This window comes from Syngnathus floridae, chromosome 9 (assembly GCF_059516105.1).
Source record: "Syngnathus floridae isolate MCC-2025c chromosome 9, RoL_Sflo_1.0, whole genome shotgun sequence".
NCBI classification, from domain to species: domain Eukaryota; kingdom Metazoa; phylum Chordata; class Actinopteri; order Syngnathiformes; family Syngnathidae; genus Syngnathus; species Syngnathus floridae.
Window position 1 is genome coordinate 6,907,066 of NC_142421.1, and position 18,537 is coordinate 6,925,602.

The window sequence follows — 18,537 nt, forward strand, 5'->3', positions numbered from 1 at the left end:
GAAGACTCCTTTCTACTCTTGGAGACACAAAATCGTATTACAGGCCTCTCAGTGATTCATAGCACTTGGCCATGTCGAAGTAAAAAGATGGTCTGGCTTTTTTCCCTTTTAATGTATGCTTCAAACTAAGATTTAGCTTATGCTGTCAAATATTTGCAATCTTCCTCTGTCCATGGTGCTGAAACCTTGTTGGACTGAGATGTCTTTTGTCCTTCTGTCTCCTTCAACGATGTAAGTCTGATTTGATTTTTTTTTTATTCATTAATTTTTGATGTCGCTTATCCTGTTGAGGGTCATGTGGAGTTGGATCCTCTCTCTCAGCTGACTGAGCAAAAGACGGACTAAACTCTCAAGTGGGGTGGAGCGCTTGCTAGTCAATCGCACAGCACAGAGACAATTGCACACACACGTACAGCAAAAAAAAAAAATCTCAATATTATTTTTCAGTCACACTGTGCGGCTGTAGTTGGATTTTGAGACTTTTTAGACAGTTTGTCTAAAATAAAAGAAAAGGGTGAAGTTCATTCTAATTTATGCCGATTATGGCTTGCGTTACTATGACAAATATAGCAGGGAAAGGGTGTTTCCAATGAAGCGTGATCAACTCTCCAACTTTGTCACTTATTTCTATTTAGCCACTTATCTCACCACTATTATCCAAAACAGTCCAAACAGTTCAGCCTCCTCGACAAAATGAACTGAGTTAAAAAAAACTAAACGACCTCAGCGGGATCTTCTAATCCTCGTTTATCCACAAGACTAGTCACATAAGGTATGTATGCCAAGATCTCATTCATCCATCCAATTAGTCAAGCTACCTTCTATTTCATGCAGTTTCTGACCGTCTTGTGATGAACAGAGCAGTTTGTTCACAGCGTCAATTCAACACATCCTGCACAAATGCGCTCTCATTATCACGCTATTTTTCTCCTTGCGTTTGTCTGTTCTTTTCTCCTCCAGTCACAGCCCCCCTATCCCCAAATTCAAGCTGCTACTAATAGCAGGCTATTTTTAGACACTTGGAAGGTGCATGTGCGTGTATGTGTGTATACACATGATGGATGGAGGGGGAGGTTTTCACACCTGCCTGGTAAAGGGGAGAAGGGGTGAGGAAAGGTTGGGTGGCAGGTGAGAGGGAGTTGCACACCAGAAGAGGTTGTGGTAAGGGCAGGAAATAAGCCCACACGGGAGATGTTGGGCTTGAAGGTGTTTGTCCTCAAAATCCCCTTTCGTCCATTAAACTGAACAAACAAAAGCAGGTGGATATTTTTTTTTTAAAGAGAGATCTGCGTGTGGACAGGTTCAAATACCCAGGAATATTATTAACATACATTGCAGTGAACCACTGATGTGTTTCAGATTGGCAGCAGGTGAAAAACAAAAGCTTACTGTACTGCCTTAAATAGTGATTGTCAAGTTTTCTGCACAGCGTTTGACATTGAACTCCTGCAAAGAGTTTATTTATAACACTCTTTTTATGGGTCGTGTGAAAGTGAAAGTCAGGAGGTGTCAACAAGAAACACACGTTAGTAATGAGCACCAGAGACAACTTGAGAATCCTCACGTCTGCCGTCTAAATAAGATTGTCACCGAAAATGAGGCGGCGCTACATTTGACATTTGTGGCTTTGTTTCAGTTTGCTTGGCTGTCTTATTATCTCTCATGAAGAGGAGTTATAAATATCATGTGAAAGGTTGGATATATTAAACTGCAAAAATATAGAGGTCATTTACTGATTTCTCCTTAAAAATTTATAAAATTGAAAATGCAAGCTAGTTAGTTTGTTTGATGGTGTTATGTTGCAGGCTGGCACGAATTAACTGCATCTTAATTCATTTTCCATCCATCCATCCATTTTCTGAACCGCTTAGTCCCCACGGGGGTTGCGGATGTGCTGGAGCCTATCCCGGCCGTCATTGGGCAGTAGGCAGGGGACACCCTGAACTGGTTGCCAGCCAATCGCAGGGCACACAGAGACAAACAACCATTTGCACTCGCACTCACAATTTGGAGTGCCCAATCGGCCTACCAAGCATGTTTTTGGGATGTGGGAGGAAACCGGAGTGCCCGGAGAAAACCCACGCGGGCCCAACTCCACACAGGGAGGGCCGGAGGTGGAATCGAACCTGCACCTTCCTAACTGTGAGGCGGACGTGCTACCCAGTGCTCCACCGAGCCGCCCTCTTAATTCATTTTAATGGGGAATTTTGATTTGCTTGGCCAACTTAACACTTTTTTAAGTTAATACTTTTTAATAATGTTAATACTTTTTCCATGGTTAGGGTAATACTTGTCAAAACAGTGGTGGATCCAGAATAAGGTTTTATCTCATCATCCAAATGCTGTCAAATGGCAAAACACAGCTTGGCATTAAAATGGCAATCGCAAATGATGTGGAACGATACCAACTTGAGGCTTTTGAGTTTCTTCCCGCTGTGTCGCATATCCAGCAAAATATGACACAAAAATCCGACAATTTCCAGCAGAGCTTCTCCTTGACAGGCATGGTAAATAACACGGGCGGCCGACTAAGTCACCCTGAACTTAATGAACATTTCCTTTTCACAATGTGAGTGCCATTACCCCACGCTGCGAGATGAGTCTTCGCACACTGAAAACGCACTGCCGGCACTTGTCTACATCCGCCAATGTTTTATTAATCAACATTAAAGTTCATACTTAACGTGAACTTGTCAAGAAGTGACAGACAGGTGTGTGATACTATCTGTCAGGTAGAGAGGGAGAGAGGGATGGAGTGGAGTGGGGCTCAACATAATGAGCGTCTCAAAGTGCTTGAAGGCCAGTGGACCATTTTCCATTTGAACTAGATTTTGTTCATTGGTAATTGCATCACATCGCCAAGATTCCTCAGCAAAATACAGGATGCCAAGGACAGAGGTGCAGCATGTTTTATTTAGTTTGGCTACCACAAAGTGTCTTTCTGATGTGCTGTTTGAAAGCATGAGAAAATGTGAGTATTTAATCTGGTCTCTGCTGCAGTATAAAAAAGGTGAAATGGGTTATTAATTCGAGTAAAAATTCGAGTGGGCTCTGGAGTGAAGATTAGAAGCGGGTTTCATTATGGGAAAACTACTCAGCAACTAACAAATGATCTACTCCGGTAAAGAAGATGAGTTTCTTCGTGATCATACCGCATTCTGTGAAGTGAAAGTGAAGGGCAAAAGAAAACAAAAAGATGGAATAAAATATGCAAGGTGTAGTTTGTAACTCAGGAAGCGATTGGATGTCAGATTAAAATTACATGTTCTTTGTTTCCCCATCCCACAAAGTAATTACTTTGCGGTAATGAGCCGCATGCGATGACGATCATTACGCCGCGGCCCACCGCGTACATTCATCACCGAAACATGAAATATTGATTTAAAGCTATTTGTTAGCAGCTCAAACAACGTGCGTGAAAAGTCAATGGGGAGTCAAGTCGTCGTGGCTACAGAGAAGTCTGTGTCGTCATTGTTTTGTAATAAACAAACACCGAATTGCGTTATTTCCCTGGTCAGCCCTCGGCGAGGTTAATTTTCCACTTAGTTACTTCTGTAAATGGAAGAGTTGCCTGATACTGTACAATGTTTATTGATCCATGGGATCGTGACCTTTTCCGATACACGTGCGACATTGCCGCGAGTCAAAGGGAGACATCGTCAAATTAAATGAGACAAATGTCTCCCGTAAGCTTCAGAATGTGAAGATGGTCAGGGAGAACTAATGGCGCTTTGCTCCCATTTCAACTTGTTGTTGGAAGCTGTTGGAAGCTTCAGGGACAGATAGAAGCAACAGACAAGAGCCTGACTGCTCGTGTCAGATAAGAAAACAGCTAAAGGACAAATCAGGGTGACTTGGACATGTCCGATACAACATCTAAGTCAGGCTTCAAGTAGATACAACAGCTACACAATGCGCTCAGCTTGACATATAGAAACAACTTGCATGAGCTCGAGCTAATGCATTATAATTGCATGGGACAAATAAATTCAGCTTTTCCCTCTATTAGGAAAAATCGACAGACACAGCTTAGGGCCGTAGAATGAAAACACACACGCACACGAAAACACAGAGCTTGCTTCTCCGACCGAGGCTAAGAAGACAAACTAATTAGTGGGCAAAGTTGGGGCAAGAAGGTGGCACACATAAGCAAACTCACACATGCACACACACACACATTATAAGCAATGTTCAGGTATTAGTAGTAAGGAAAGATGTGATCATAGAAGTATAGGAAAAAATTATAAACACAAACGCTTCATCGGTGGCCCAACGTGATGCAAGGAGTACAACATCCGAGATGAAGCGACATTACGGGCAAAGTATTTAACATTTATAGCTTGCATAAGGTTATGATGCTCATTCGCAGCAAATTAAATTCCGCCTCCCCCTGGCGTTAGCGAAATGACACGTCCCCCAGGGCATTGGCACAGGCCAAAAGGGCCACATGAGTGTGACTGGGAAGTGTGAATGGCCTTGATGAAATCCCTTAAGCAGCACGACCATTATACAGTGCAACCCTCATTGGTTGCCGCAGCACCGGCTCGCTTGTTCTCTTTACAGACATGCAGGAGCTGGTCGTCATGGTAACCTCCGGTCTTGGTAAACTTATGGATGCACGTGCATGCACGCGCATAGGAGCACGATGTGTGTTTTGAAATAAATACTTCATGCATCGATGGCAGCCAGAGGAGGAGCTTTGGGTGTGTGATCGATTGCTTCATAAAGCAATTTTGAAGCCAAATATCAAGGCTGCCATTTAACTTGATAGCAAACAATATACAGCATTAATATTAAATTGCTAATATTCTACAGTATTTTGTTCTTGCAATAAAGACAGTTATTCAATTACCAAATCGTTTCATATTCATTTTTTAAAAAAAAGGCACATGTACTAATCTGCTTCAAGGATAAAATGCATTTTTTTTTTTTTATCATGCGCAAATACTGTATGGTGTTGTGCTGCAGCAGCAAGATGATGAATGTAGTGAGTCGTAAACAACAGCAGTGATGATGTCACATTGCAAACAGGGAAAATATAAGCACCTCGCACATTTAGTATGATTCACTCGTGTTTTTAATCTGATTATGAGCAATGCAGATCTGTGGATTTAGGAAAAAATCAAAAGACGTTTAGTTAAATTAGTAACTGATAATAAATCAATACTTAATTAGTTTTAAAAAAAATATTTTTAATAGAATGAGAGAGTAAGTGTCAGGACTATTTAAACTTGTTATCAAGCTATATGTTAACATCTTCCGATCAAAGCCAAGAAGAGTTATTATCATGTGGAGTGGGATGTTTTCCAGTTGATTTTTTTCCCTCTGCAATCTGTTCTTAAAACGGTCAGAAAAGTTAAACCTGTCCAATATTTACATTCACAAATCATTATCTGTGAGTACTGAGCACAACAGTTAGTTAGGAACAACAAAAGTAATTATCAGTATAATGTGTGAGTCTCTTGTGTAACCCTCACCCTCCTCTCAAAAAGTTAAAAACGTATGTACACTGCTTAAGACTGATGATTCAAGTATTAGACTCAGTTCACCATTCCAAAGATTTTTCTTTCCCCATTAAAAATGTTTTTAGTACACAATGTAGAGAACAAAATGTTTTTGCTGACAAGTCAAACTCTGGCAGAGCTAGGATTTTTTTCTGTCAGGGGTTGACAAAATATTTTTTCTTTTTTTTATTCATTCTTCAATAAACACTGATAATTCATTTAGTGTTACCTACAGGGGATTTTTTTCTGTTGGGGGTCGACAAAATATTTTTCTTTTTTTTATTAATTCTTCAACAAACGCTGATCATTCATTTAGTGTTACCTACGGGGGATGGATGGAAATGTGGAAAGGAAAAAAAAAAAATCCCCAAAGTCATTTATCTGGCCTGGCACCTGAAGGGGCCAATCTTATGTCAGGGGGGCAGTGCCTTCGTGGCCAGTGAAACCAAATTAAGAGATACTCGTTCTCTTTGTGCACAAAATCCATATTGAACTGTGGCCCCAAAAACAGGTACCTGCACTATCCCACCTATATTAGTGTATATAAAATACACATGTGAGAAGCCATGCCAGTACTACAGACGCTTAAAGTTGAAAGTACAAAAGGGGAGTTGCAGATGCGTGGCGTGCATGTCAAATTAGCTTCTACTGACAAGGTCGTGCAAACGCGACTTTTCTTTTCCCATCTTGCACGAACACTTGCAAGGAGTTCAACTCTTGAGTTGAGTTTCCTCAGCGAGCGAGTGAACTTGTGCTTGACATGGCTGAGAAGAAGTGGGCAGGATGCAGATTGCCACTGGTGAACATGGACGACATGTCCGTGCATGATGTGCAGTTGACATGTCAACAAACTTCATACAACTAATGCAAGAGGTGAGATAAGCAGCAGGACGTAGGCGTTGATGATGAATATGTGTGTGTGCGTGTGTGTGATATCCTAACAGCATCATGCTTGCACATACTAATTGCTTTGACAATAAAAAATACATTTAAGGGTGTGGGGACTACTTCATGATGTAACTGAGTTAAAGAAAAGTTTTGATTTTTAATCTAACAAAAATGAAACACATTATAAAAGTAAGATAATCATAAATTAATCTATAAATAGAACACAAAACATTACAAATATATTTACATTTAAGATAAAATGTATTAATGTAGTCAGTGTGATTTTGAAAAAGTACTAATTACATCTTATTAAAGTGTTAGCAGGGGGCTATGAGTTTGAATTACTTCTTTCACTCAAAGTATGCTATATATTAAATAGACAGGTTTGAGTATAAACGACAATTTAAATGTAATATATACTAATATAGATAAGTCATGTGAGGTTAATTCAATCACAACCACTATAGAGACACCCGTAAAAGTCTAGAGTACTGCATTCGCTCTCATACACTAGTGTCACACATACACTCTGATGCTTCGAACTGTGCCACACTCACACACAAAAGAAAGCGTAACTGTCACTGTGGACCAAAAGGAGCAAAGCCATAATGCTCACAATCACAGCCAGACCACTAAACCGACTCCAACTCCTCCAGCTTGCCAGACGCAGAGTGCAGCAATGAAACCTTTTGGCCGTCCGGGTGTGAATATTTGCGGGCTGCCTTACCTTGGGTGAGCGTTCCCATGAGGAAGCGGTAGAGGTATCGAGCCACCTTGGTCAGCTGCCTCCTGCAGCGTTTCCTGCACTGGCTCATCTTGATGCAGCTTTTCTGGAGCTGATGTTAGCAGCACTCGGGATGGCTTGTGCGCCTGGGAGAGCAGGAGCCCAAGGTAGCAGGGGAGGAACTCACTCTGGGTATGTGTGTGTAGGTAAGAGTGTATGTGTGTGTGAAAGTCTCACTGCCGATGCCTTTCTTCTCCTCCTCCTCCTCTCCCCCCTCCTCCCTGTCTGTCTCCATCCTCCCCTCCACCTGTAGGGTGCTGACTGTCAATCACAAACGTTGTCCATCGCTCCTCCCCATAACATTGTGAGTAGACGCGTCTTCTCATTGGCTGAGTAGGGCGGAAAATTACGGCCCTGGATGCATTGTTGAGCGCGTGTGCGTGTGTGTACTACGAGGCGAGATGCTTTGAGTGGCAGCTGGTGGTTTTTCTCTGCTTCTTGTTGATGTGTTTTTATTCCTTCCTCTACAGTTCTCCAGTCACTTCTCATATGACGATGACAGTCTGCAGGAGCCTGTGTGTGTGCGTGTGTGTGTGTGTGTGTGTGCGCATGTGCGTGTTAAAGGCAGCTGGAGGTTGTGAAAAGTGTCACAGGAAACCAAACAAAGCCATTAATTAACGTCGCACAGTCGCCTTAATGTCTCTGTCTCTCTGTCTCGTTAGCACAGCACGGAGGAAAGGGAGAAAGACATAAAAGGAAGAGGTGAAGAGCCATGAGAGCTGGAGAGGCGTATGGATGGAAGAATTGATCATCAAGAGGACAGTGCCGGACAAATGAGATGCTTCGATGAGCAGATTACGCCGTGTCCCTGAAGGATAAGCGAGGGGGAGTCGTTAAAGCTTGAGGGTTTGGGCAATAAGGTGATTATATAGAAAGCCACCATTTGCATCCTTCTGCCTCTTTTCATGTTCTTTCAAGTGGGCATTGCAGTCACTCACCTTGGCCCCCTTCACACACATTAAGATGCATTAGCCCACCAAACTGCCACCACTTCAGCTTCATACTCCACACTGTATTAAAAAGGGAGATTGTTGCCTCGTTGCCACAGCAACCCACTGATTCCATCTTTTTATGTGTGTGCCAGACAGACAAAGATACCCAATTCCGCTGCAGGTCAGAAAGGAATTCACTCAATTGCCAAACAGATGTTTTATCTAAATGCTGTAGCGCACTTTGCACAAACAATGTGCCCCAAGTTACGTTTAAAAGTCACGAGTGTTTGACTCAGGAACACACAACAAGACACACACACAGACATATACACACACTCACATTCACACGCATACCAGCTCAAGTTTGTTTTAAGTTTTCTTTGGCTTTTCTTCCTTTTTTTATTAGGGCTATACCTATCCAATCACATGATTGTAAATAAGCGGCAATCACATTTTTTATGTGATCATTATTGGGTTTAAAAATGAATTGCAATTTTTTATTAATTCTTAATGGTACACGTATATTTTTTTGTTGGTTTTCTTAGCATTATACTGCCATGAAACACACAAAATGAGAAGCTCTGTCTGCCACACACTAAATACCAACTATAAATCCAATCAGGGATATAATTAATTACCACCTAGCAACTCCATTTTGTGTTTAGCGCCATTAGCCTGGAATTAAATTAAACGTCAAAGTGGCGACCGTGAAGAGAGTAAAAATAGTCTGCCTAATTATTGTCTGTCGGGAGCCATAAAAGTGGTGGAAATGGGCTCAAATTCACTGCACTGTTGACATGATGGTGCAGTTGAGATGTGTGTGCTGTCGGTGGAGTGGATGCCATAATTAGGACGGAGACCTCGAAGACCTTGGAATTGCCCTCAGCCCCAAGTCAATGCAGAAACATCATTACATCCTCTCAAACTCCAGGAGAGATAAGCGTGTGTCACCTTACCTGCTCTCTGCCTGCTATTCTAAGCTTAAACTTGGGAAGGACACATAAAAAAATCCAGAGGAATTGATTGTTCAATAATCAGAATTATCTAATTGGGGATGCCATGGTGAAAGCACACAAATTTGCGGCAGCCTTATCTCGGTTTTGTATAGAAAATAAAGGCGGCTAAATGCCAGATGTTCCCTTACGGCTCAGATGTGCTCTTTTTGGAGGTGTCGCTTTGTAAGAGAGGCTAATGAGGGCCCAGCGCAAGTTGAGAGGGCAGATGTGATACAAAAAGTATGTGGCCAAGACACACACAGATATGTTTTTAACCCGAGGCTGCAGCTGCTGAGACCCACTCAACAGTCTATTTAGAAAGAGCGCATGACTGAAGGGAGGAGGGAGGGAGCGACAGAGCACCGAGTGAGGAAGGAGTGAAGAGCAGAGACACAGGTGGGAACACTTGTCTTCAGGGATGTGCAATGGAGACATGAGTGCACGACAAGCTGCCTTATATCGGATCGTGTTATTTGCACTATATGAGACTCCCAGATGTGATATGAACTTGACAATGTGATCTGCTCATTTGTCACATCTTTGGGCATTACTTCTGCTACTGTGTCACCTTAACATTTTACCGACCTTGAAATGTGTTATGATGGTAGTTTAGTAACAAGTATGCACAAAAGTGAAGGGTGAATTAGTTTTAATTAGGCAAAAGCATGGTGGTGATATTTTGACAGATATATGAAAGGCTGATTTTCATGGCTCAGGTAAAACATAGCAAAGAGAATTACACTTTGTGTATTTGAAACAACCATAGCATAGTTTTGCATTTCAGGCCTTTTCTTGCTTTGTACTAAATTTCTAGCACTGATAAGCATCTGTGTTTGCAATGCTTTGACAATTTAAGCAACAAATTGCAAACAAAACAGTGAAACCTATTCAGTGACAATATTAGAACATTCATGCCTTATTTTAAGGTACTCATGGACACTACCAATACCAGTCACAAATGCTTATGGCACCCTCTTGTGGCTGTTTGGCTATCTTGAAGTAAATGTCTTGTAGTAAAGTATATGTTTATATGGTTTATATTAATACTGTGTGCATTATTAGTGTGATGCTGCAATATATGTTTATTTGCAAACTTTTTCTTTTACAATATTTCATGGTTATATTTGGCACTTTTGTTCATTTATTAAAAACAAATCTTAATATCAGAGTGCAATGTTTGTTTTATTTCAAACTTGCTGCATGCAGTGGTTGTAGACATAAGCTGTTATGAAGGACACTGGCGCCATCTGATGGCAAACATTTAAAAAGCTTTCTGGCACGCAGACAACCCTGAGGGCAAATAGTGTAGTTCATGAACCCAGATGAGTCATTGAAGAAAGCAAACATTGACATTAAAATCTAATGAAGACCAGAAACTACAAAAGAGCATACACGCAATACACATTGACATTAAAATCTAATGAAGACCAGAAACTACAAAAGAGCATACACGCAATACACACACAGTAATGCAGACATACTCATATGTACATTATAATAAAATGCATTTAGGATCAAAAACACTTGGCTTACAGACACATTTTTTTAGGAATACCAGATCTAGAAATTTACTAGCTTGTTAAAATTCAAACTCGATTTTTTAAAATTATAGAATGCATAAAGTAAATAAAGTATAAAGTGGCAGTAACGCATAACAACCAGCAGAGAGCAGTAAACTAACAGAAAATAGTTTTTTTTCTGCATTCTTAGACGCAGACCTTTAGTTGGCCAACACAAATCTATATTGAGCATATTTTTCTAAATCGTTAAATCATATCAATTTTATTTTTCAAAACTATAGAATCCCCCCCCCCCCTAAATTATAGACTGCAAAAAAATCATAAGGTAAGTAAAGTATAAAGTGGCACTAACTCATTACAATCAGCAGAGGGCAGTCAACTAACAGAAAATAGTTTTTCTGCAATCTCAGACGCAGACTTTTAGTTGGCCCCACAACTCTATATTGAGCATATTTTTCTAAATCAATCAGATAGAAACAATATATGCCATTAAAATGTTCATTTTGAAAAATACCCATGATTGCAAAAGTACACTTGAATTTCAGCAATGCATTATGACCATCCGTATGAAAGCAAATCCATACTGGAGAATTGTGATGAGACACAGAGGTCACACGAGGACGCTAAATTTGCTTCATTATTTCTTTCAGGACATCAGGATACAAAATATTAAGAGGAAATGGTTCACAGAGGGGAGAAAAAAAGGACATAAAATGTTACCAATCATCAACAGTTCCTGACTTTTATATCCTGCGGGTGCCTCAGAGAATGCTTAGGCGGCAGCCCGGGATCAGGCTGTCGGTTGTTGGCTGATGATGGAAAGTGGTCAGACTCGAGAGAGCCGCGAGTCGTACAAATGAACAGAGGGATGTACCGGAGGGAGCCGTAAGCAACCCTTCAAGAGTCATTGTGTGTCTTCCACGTTGCCAAAACTGACCATGCACAACTCCTTGGAGATGTCAAACCTTTAACACATGCACTATGTCACACAACCAGATAGCACGGGTTGACAGTTCATGATGGAAAACTATTTGGTGGGGGCATTAAAATGCATGCACTTGCACCAATGTGACTAATATGCTTGCATCCCTGACTAACATGCTTTTTTCCCTCCTCTATATAAAATAGGGCATTTCTAAAGGAGTTGTTTTGTGGTGTTAAGTCAAGCACAAAACAGCGCATTTGGCAATGAATCTTGTAGCAGACAAAAAATTGACTATAAAAGGGCCATTAATGGGGAAATATGTTCCCCTTCTCATGATTGCATGTAAGCCCTCTGACCTGTTCTTTCTCATCTAAAAGGTACAAAGCAGGGGTTTGGCAACTGAAAGATCAGAGCGCCTCAGAGAGACGGAACCCCTCTGAGCATGGCGGCTCGTGTAGGAGGAAGAGGAGGACAAGGATAAGGAGGAGGAGGGAAAAAAAGAGCTTCTATTTTCAGAGTGTGTCTACTTTACAGCAGCAGTCCTCCCCTAAACCACAGTTAACATGTAGCTCATGTTCGTCTACTCCAGATGAGAGATGATAGCGAGAAAAAAAGAAAATCAGCGTGGGTAGGATGTAGATGGACTAATAAGTAACACTATCCACCCCCTCATTAAAATGCAAGAATAAACGTATAATATAGAAAGGTAATCAAAAATGACATGAACTGTGGCTGGGTTGCAACATTCATTGCTTATTTTTTCTCTGCACAATTATGTTTTGGAAAACATCTTGAGTGCTTTGTTAAGACAGTATGTGGCTTAATAGAACTTGTGTAGAAGGAAATAAAATGCTTATTTCTTAAAATGATAAGTGTTTGCTAAATATTTCATTAATATGAAGAAATAGACACAAACAGGGCTAAAAAATGACCAAAACAAGTCCGTTTTTGGGGGGGTTTTGGTTTTTTGGGACGGGGGGTTCTGGTGCGAGACAATATCGAACCACCATGGAGACGACAAGCCTCATGTAATTTCAGTTGGACCCCTCCCTTGATGGCTTCTCTGGAGCCATTAAGCAAAAGGCCCAGTCTGCTGTGTCAGATGAAGACAGCTGCTGGGTTAAATGGACCATCTGTATCTAAATGATATAATCATTCCTAATAGAACAGGGAGGATTCGGTCCCATTGCTGTCAGCTGGCCCAGAACAACAGGTCACCTTCATTGCAATTTACCGCCATCCACCTGATTGCCATTCCTCACACTCACCTGCATGTGCGCGTGCATGTACGTTTCAGGATTTTTTTTTTTGTCTGAACTACTTTTTAATTCAGCAAAATCCTTTCCTAGACGAGAGTAGATCAGACTTTGTTCTTTTTGACTTTGAACTACAATTCTGATTTCCATACTAAAGTTCTTTGAATACGCAAATCAGAATTAGCTCTACATTAGCTATTTTATTAATCATGGCGATACCTTTGACAACACTAATAGAAACTCAAAACACTTCAAATCATCATTTCCCATTGAAATGAGTGAAAATGTAATTAATCTGTTCCAGCCTTAACCTCCAAAAAAACAAAACAAAAATTTAAATATCTACTCTGGGAGGAAAAACAGTGCTTCATGCTTATGTCTGTGATACATCTTAGCCCATCGGTACGGCACTAATATTCGTCATTCGCATGGGATGAAAAATACATGACTGAATACTCTTAATTGCTTGAAGGGTTACAGTAGGGCAAAACCTATGCTAATTAGCTTTGTGCTTCCAAAGAACACACACACACACAAACTATGGAAGCTTTCCATAACTTGTTAATAGGAAAAGTATTTGTGCCGTGCACACCGGTGGAATTTTCAAGGGAGCAAAGGTGATTCATGTTAATCGAGAAAAGTGTATCCAAATGAATCCTAACAGAGCCGCACGAGGCCCTTTAAAAGCGGTTTCATGAGATCAACTTGATCTTCACTGAGAGCACTAATAGCAGTTGTCATTATGAAAAGTGTAGCATATGAACGCCAACTCCAATGTAATCTGAACTCCTCTTGACACAATACACGGCTTTTGAAAGCACCTTTTTTTGTTTTCAATCTAACACTGAGCTTTGGAAATTCTGACTCATTCCGAACAACTGCCTGCCTATGGTGTGTTTCTAGTCACCAAAATAATTCAGAAGCCCTCTTTGCTAACAAGAATTCAAATTAATCGTACTTACTGTACAGCCCTCAAGATATATTGATATATCAGCTATGGGTGTTATGAAATGGACCATTCTAATACTTCTTCCAGTTACAGTTTCTATATTTGTAGTTGCGCATCTCGAATCCTCAACATGCAGGCAGGCAGCCAGAGGGGTGAATGGGGGTGAACGCCATCGCACAAAAACAACAACAACAAGCTGACAAAAGACATGCAACAGACTGCGGCATTTGAACAGCATCTGCGATGTAAACACGAACATGACAAGCATTGAATAAGCTGCACAGACTCATAGGAGGCTAAATTTCCTGACCACTAGAAACTCCGCCCCAACAGATTTTCACTCATGTATTACAAGTTTAAGGATTAAAATGCATGTAGCACATTAAAGCCAAACATATTCCATATCATAACATTGGCAATACCTGTAATTATCTCACTTCAAAGAAACCTTAAATAATAATAATAAAAATGATCAGTGCCTAAATGGCTACTAAGTAAGGAAACAAATACTTGTTGCTGAATTTTCATTGAAACTGAGCTTCCCTTTGTTTTATATAGATTTTCCACAACGGGATGTAAATGTGAAGCTGTTGCGGGTTAATTTAAATGAAAATCAAAATGCTTGGCTAGGTGGGTGTACATGCAGTGATGGATCAGTAACAGAAGGAGCAGGGTAAGTAGGATGAATTCATTCCGCCCACTTTAAAGCTGCTACCCAAGTGTGTACCTGTATCAAACAGTTGACTTTTTGAGAGGTTCACGTCTAATTCCCGACTATAAACATTGTGCGTGGTGAAACGGCAGCAACACGCTAATTTGAATTAAAAAAAAAAAAAAAAGCCAATGTTATTTTAGGAATTCTCCGTAAGCCACAACCTTCCGGCAAACAATGAATATCAGTAGAACCATCAGCGAGACACAGTAAGCTAGTCAAAAAGACCAAATTAGTTATTGATTGAATCAGTCTCGCCAGTGACTAATATGAACCACTCAGACATGCAGCGCTGAGCATCTGTGAGGAACAAATAGGATTTTCCTAGTGTAAATTGGGAAGGTCCTTCATGGCGGACAGGTACAAACACTTTGGAAAACCATATACTGTAATTATTATACTTAAAGCTGTAGTTCTTTTGTATTTGAAATGTTTGCTAGTTGTAAAATATTTGGCTTCTGCTCCAAGTAGGTTTACAGTACAATTCCAAATACCCAAAGAAAAAAACTTGAGACAGCACTGTTTCTCCTTTGTAATGTCAAAAGTGGATTCTGCTTTTTTCCCTCTTTCCACCAAACTTAAATGTTTATCCGGCTTGCCAAATCTTTTGCTATTTGACCCTTTTTCATCCTCTCCGTAGTATTTCTTCACTCTGCGTTAGGATATAAACCTTATGCTCCTGCCTCCCGCGGAGCATCTCTCTTTTATACTGCATGGGTGACAGAGAGAGAAAGAGAAAGCAGCCCGAGGTACAGTGGGGCGAGCGGTGAAGGAAAAGAAGCTTTCAAAGCTCACCCAACTTTCTTTTATCCATAATATATACTGTGGCACATTTAAATGCAGTCTTACTGGCCCTTGCTCCCTTTTTTGGAAGCACTCGTCTGCACAAACATTCAGAGGCTACTTTCCCTGGAAGACTTTTGCTGTTTTCTCTCTCAGATTCATTTATCAGTCCCACTCTTATCGACCTTATCGCTGCCAACCAATTTCGCAAAACCGCCCCGTTATAAACCCACAACTCAATCTACTCGCCTGCATTCATTCTGATGCTTAACTATTGAGACACAGTGTGGAGGAATGGTCCAAAAGAAGGAAGTGGAGGGGAATGTTAAAAACACTACTGTACTGTAGTTGGTGTAAACAAGAATATATGTCAAGGAAAATGCAGCCCAATAGTACAACAGCAATTGGAAAAAAGTTAAGCAATAATCTAGAAACATCCAACTGGAAGTTGCCCTTGCATTGAAGGAAACATGGTTAAAATGTTTCAGATTTTTTTTACAGACAGTCATTTAGAAGCCACATCAGGCAACAGCAAGAACCTTTTTGCAATAACCCTTAAAACTAAAATAACATTTTGGATTCAACCATTGAGGATGATGCAAACCTGGATGACTAAGAATCTACACCTACATATAGATTCACTATGAACAACAAGTTTTATGTGCTCCCCTGAAGCAAATTCATTCTATTCCGTCACTCTATGAATTAAATTAATTAAATTGAAGGTCAAGCATCCTCAAATGAGTTTTGAGCATCCACAGTACCTTCAATGCTGTCAGCCAAAATGAAATACAGGATGTCAAGACTTCAGGCAATAGCTATATCAGCAATTGAGAAGCCAGAAAATAAGATTTATTTGGACTGGAGTGCCAATTGAAAAGTATGACTACGAGTCCAAAGTTCTGCAACCTTCAAAGATCATAAATAAAAAGGAGCATCATCTTCAACATTTGGCTCAACGCACTAAAGGAAGATATTTATTTTCACAAAGTAGAACGTGACATAAATCCAAAACCTTAGTGGGAAACCTTACAAAACCCCAAAATGTTCTAGTGAAGTTTTCATGATGTTTTTTTTTCATACAAAATGCATACTGCCTTCCCGGGCGCGGCACCGCTGCTGCCCACTGCTCCCTTCGGGGATGGGTTAAATGCAGAGACAAATTTCACCGCACCCAGTTGTGTGTGTGACAATCATTGGGACTTTAACTTTTTTAACTTTTTTTTTATATCCATTGTTATACATATTTTCGGGGTGAGAATTCACAAAATAAGAATCCAGTGGCCCATCATCATTCAATAGATGATGCAGTTCAATGTATTGAGAACCGAGTCAAACATTGCCAGGAAAGTGGCTGTGTAACAACAACATGTGTGGACATTGCTCATAAATACTGAATGAAGTTTCTTTGCTATATCTGAAATCACTTCTAGACAGACATGCACCCAAGGCTATACGTTGCAACACTAGACAAAACTACACGCCCACACACACGCACATGTATTCCGGTGAGCAAACATGCACAAGCAAAGAAGTGAAAACAAGTGGGCGAACGTGGCAAAATAACAGCAGTGACACCCTGGGAACGAGCTGAAAGGAATGAGTGTCACATCTCTTGACAGCAATAATGGCTGTAAAATGACCCACTCTTCAAGCAAAGGACTCCACATTATAAACACACACACACACACACGCACACATGCACACAGAGCAGATCAATTTGTGGAGTATCTGCACAGTCGTTACACACCTCGAGGTTGTACCGAGTTCAACCACCTAAAATTTCACAGCACAAACTAAAGCAGAATTCAAAATTACTGCAATAAGTGCAGGGCAGAGATAGAAAAATTGCAAGTTGGCATGCAAAGTTTTTTTTTTTCTTTCCTCTGCTTGCTACCAATGATAAAAACTCGAGTTTCCTATTTTGTGTCAGCCATTTGCCTTGTGTTTGTGATTATAATATGGGCCACATTAGACATTTTTTTTTTTAAAGGACCTCTGGAAATGGCCAAATGGACTGAAGTTTTACAAAATGTCACCTTGAAACCAAACGGCATTTTGTGCATGCCTGTATTGAACATGTGTTGTACTTTAAAGACCTTAAAAATGCCCTAAAACTACAGAAACTGAAACTACTTTTGCAAGTGTCCCAATGAGCTTAATTCTAACTATAAACCCACTGCCAGGTGTTGTTTTCCTCTTAGCTTGTCTTTGAACCACTTTCCATATCCTCTCCAGACAAGCAAAAGCCAACATCCTGTAACGCACCCGCAGGTGTTTGCGAAACGCATCCAAGCTGCCGGCTTTCCTTTCTCACAGAGACGACGACGCCACTGTTAGTTTAAGCTGCCTTGAGACCACGGTTCAAATGTGCTTTAGAAGAGGGATAAAGAAAATGAGATGGAGAGGATGGAAGCCCAAGCCCAATACGCTTGAGGCCATTGCTGGTTGATATCAGATATCCCGGATTATAGCCACACAAACACACACCAGCAAACAGGCAGTTGTTTGGCTTTCCCCCCGATTTACCCAAGAAGGTTAATGGTTGAAGTGACCCTCATGTGGGTAACCACCTTGAGGTATTAAAAGCCAAGCTGCACCATCGCTGTGGAGAAAACATCCCTCAGAGTTGACCATGAAGCCACAAAACAATTTTAAACTTGTTAACTCAAAGTACAATAGCGGACGAAACGGAAAATTAACAATTACAGGAATCTGCCCTAAGCAGTTGTCAGCGTTGATGAAGCTCACATTCTCAGAGATAACTTCATGTTCTCCATCTTTTTTTTTAACCAAGTTCACATCATCCACAAACTGCACGGCAGTACCAGTGCGGATAGACAACAAAAACGAATTCTTTTTATTAAACAGGCGGTCTTCTGCGTTGCAAGTGCCTCTGGTGCCGAAGTAATTTGAAAGTTATGCCGGGCGCAACGTAAACATAAGCATTATTGTTGGCAGCCTTGGCACCGCAGTCTAATAAGAGCAGACTATAGCAATTGTGATGGGAAAACTGTCACTGTTGCAGCCTCTTAATTAAGAGAGTGTAGAGAAAAGATTCCGTTGTAGAAAAGCTATTTTTCTTCAGAGCTGAAAATGCAAGGAGGGAGGAAATTAAATGTCTATACAGTTAAACTGTTCAACTTAATGATTACAATAGAACCCAGGAGGCTTCTTGGTGTCAGGTGTGACAAACACCTCTGAGCTTTGTGGTTCCAATCTCGACTCTACTCTAAAAGCAAACGTGTTCCGTTAATTGAAGGCTTTAAATTGTCCGTAAGTGTGCATA

General features: G+C 40.7%; 1 protein-coding gene across 4 annotated transcripts in view; it reads right to left on the reverse strand.

Annotated features, from left to right (window-relative positions):
* Positions 1–18,537, reverse strand: part of LOC148393214 (A-type potassium channel modulatory protein KCNIP2-like) — a 57,448-nt gene that overhangs the window by 26,638 nt on the left and 12,273 nt on the right. Inside the window, exon 1 of one of the 4 annotated variants that reach the window (XM_088384139.1) lies at positions 7,120–7,334. The exons of the other annotated variants lie outside the window; for them this stretch is intronic. Within the exon in view, the coding sequence (XP_088240265.1) occupies positions 7,120–7,207 (88 nt within the window). The 5' untranslated portion in view covers positions 7,208–7,334. Of the gene's footprint in view, positions 1–7,119; positions 7,335–18,537 lie in introns of those variants that run through there. 4 annotated transcript variants of the gene reach the window in all.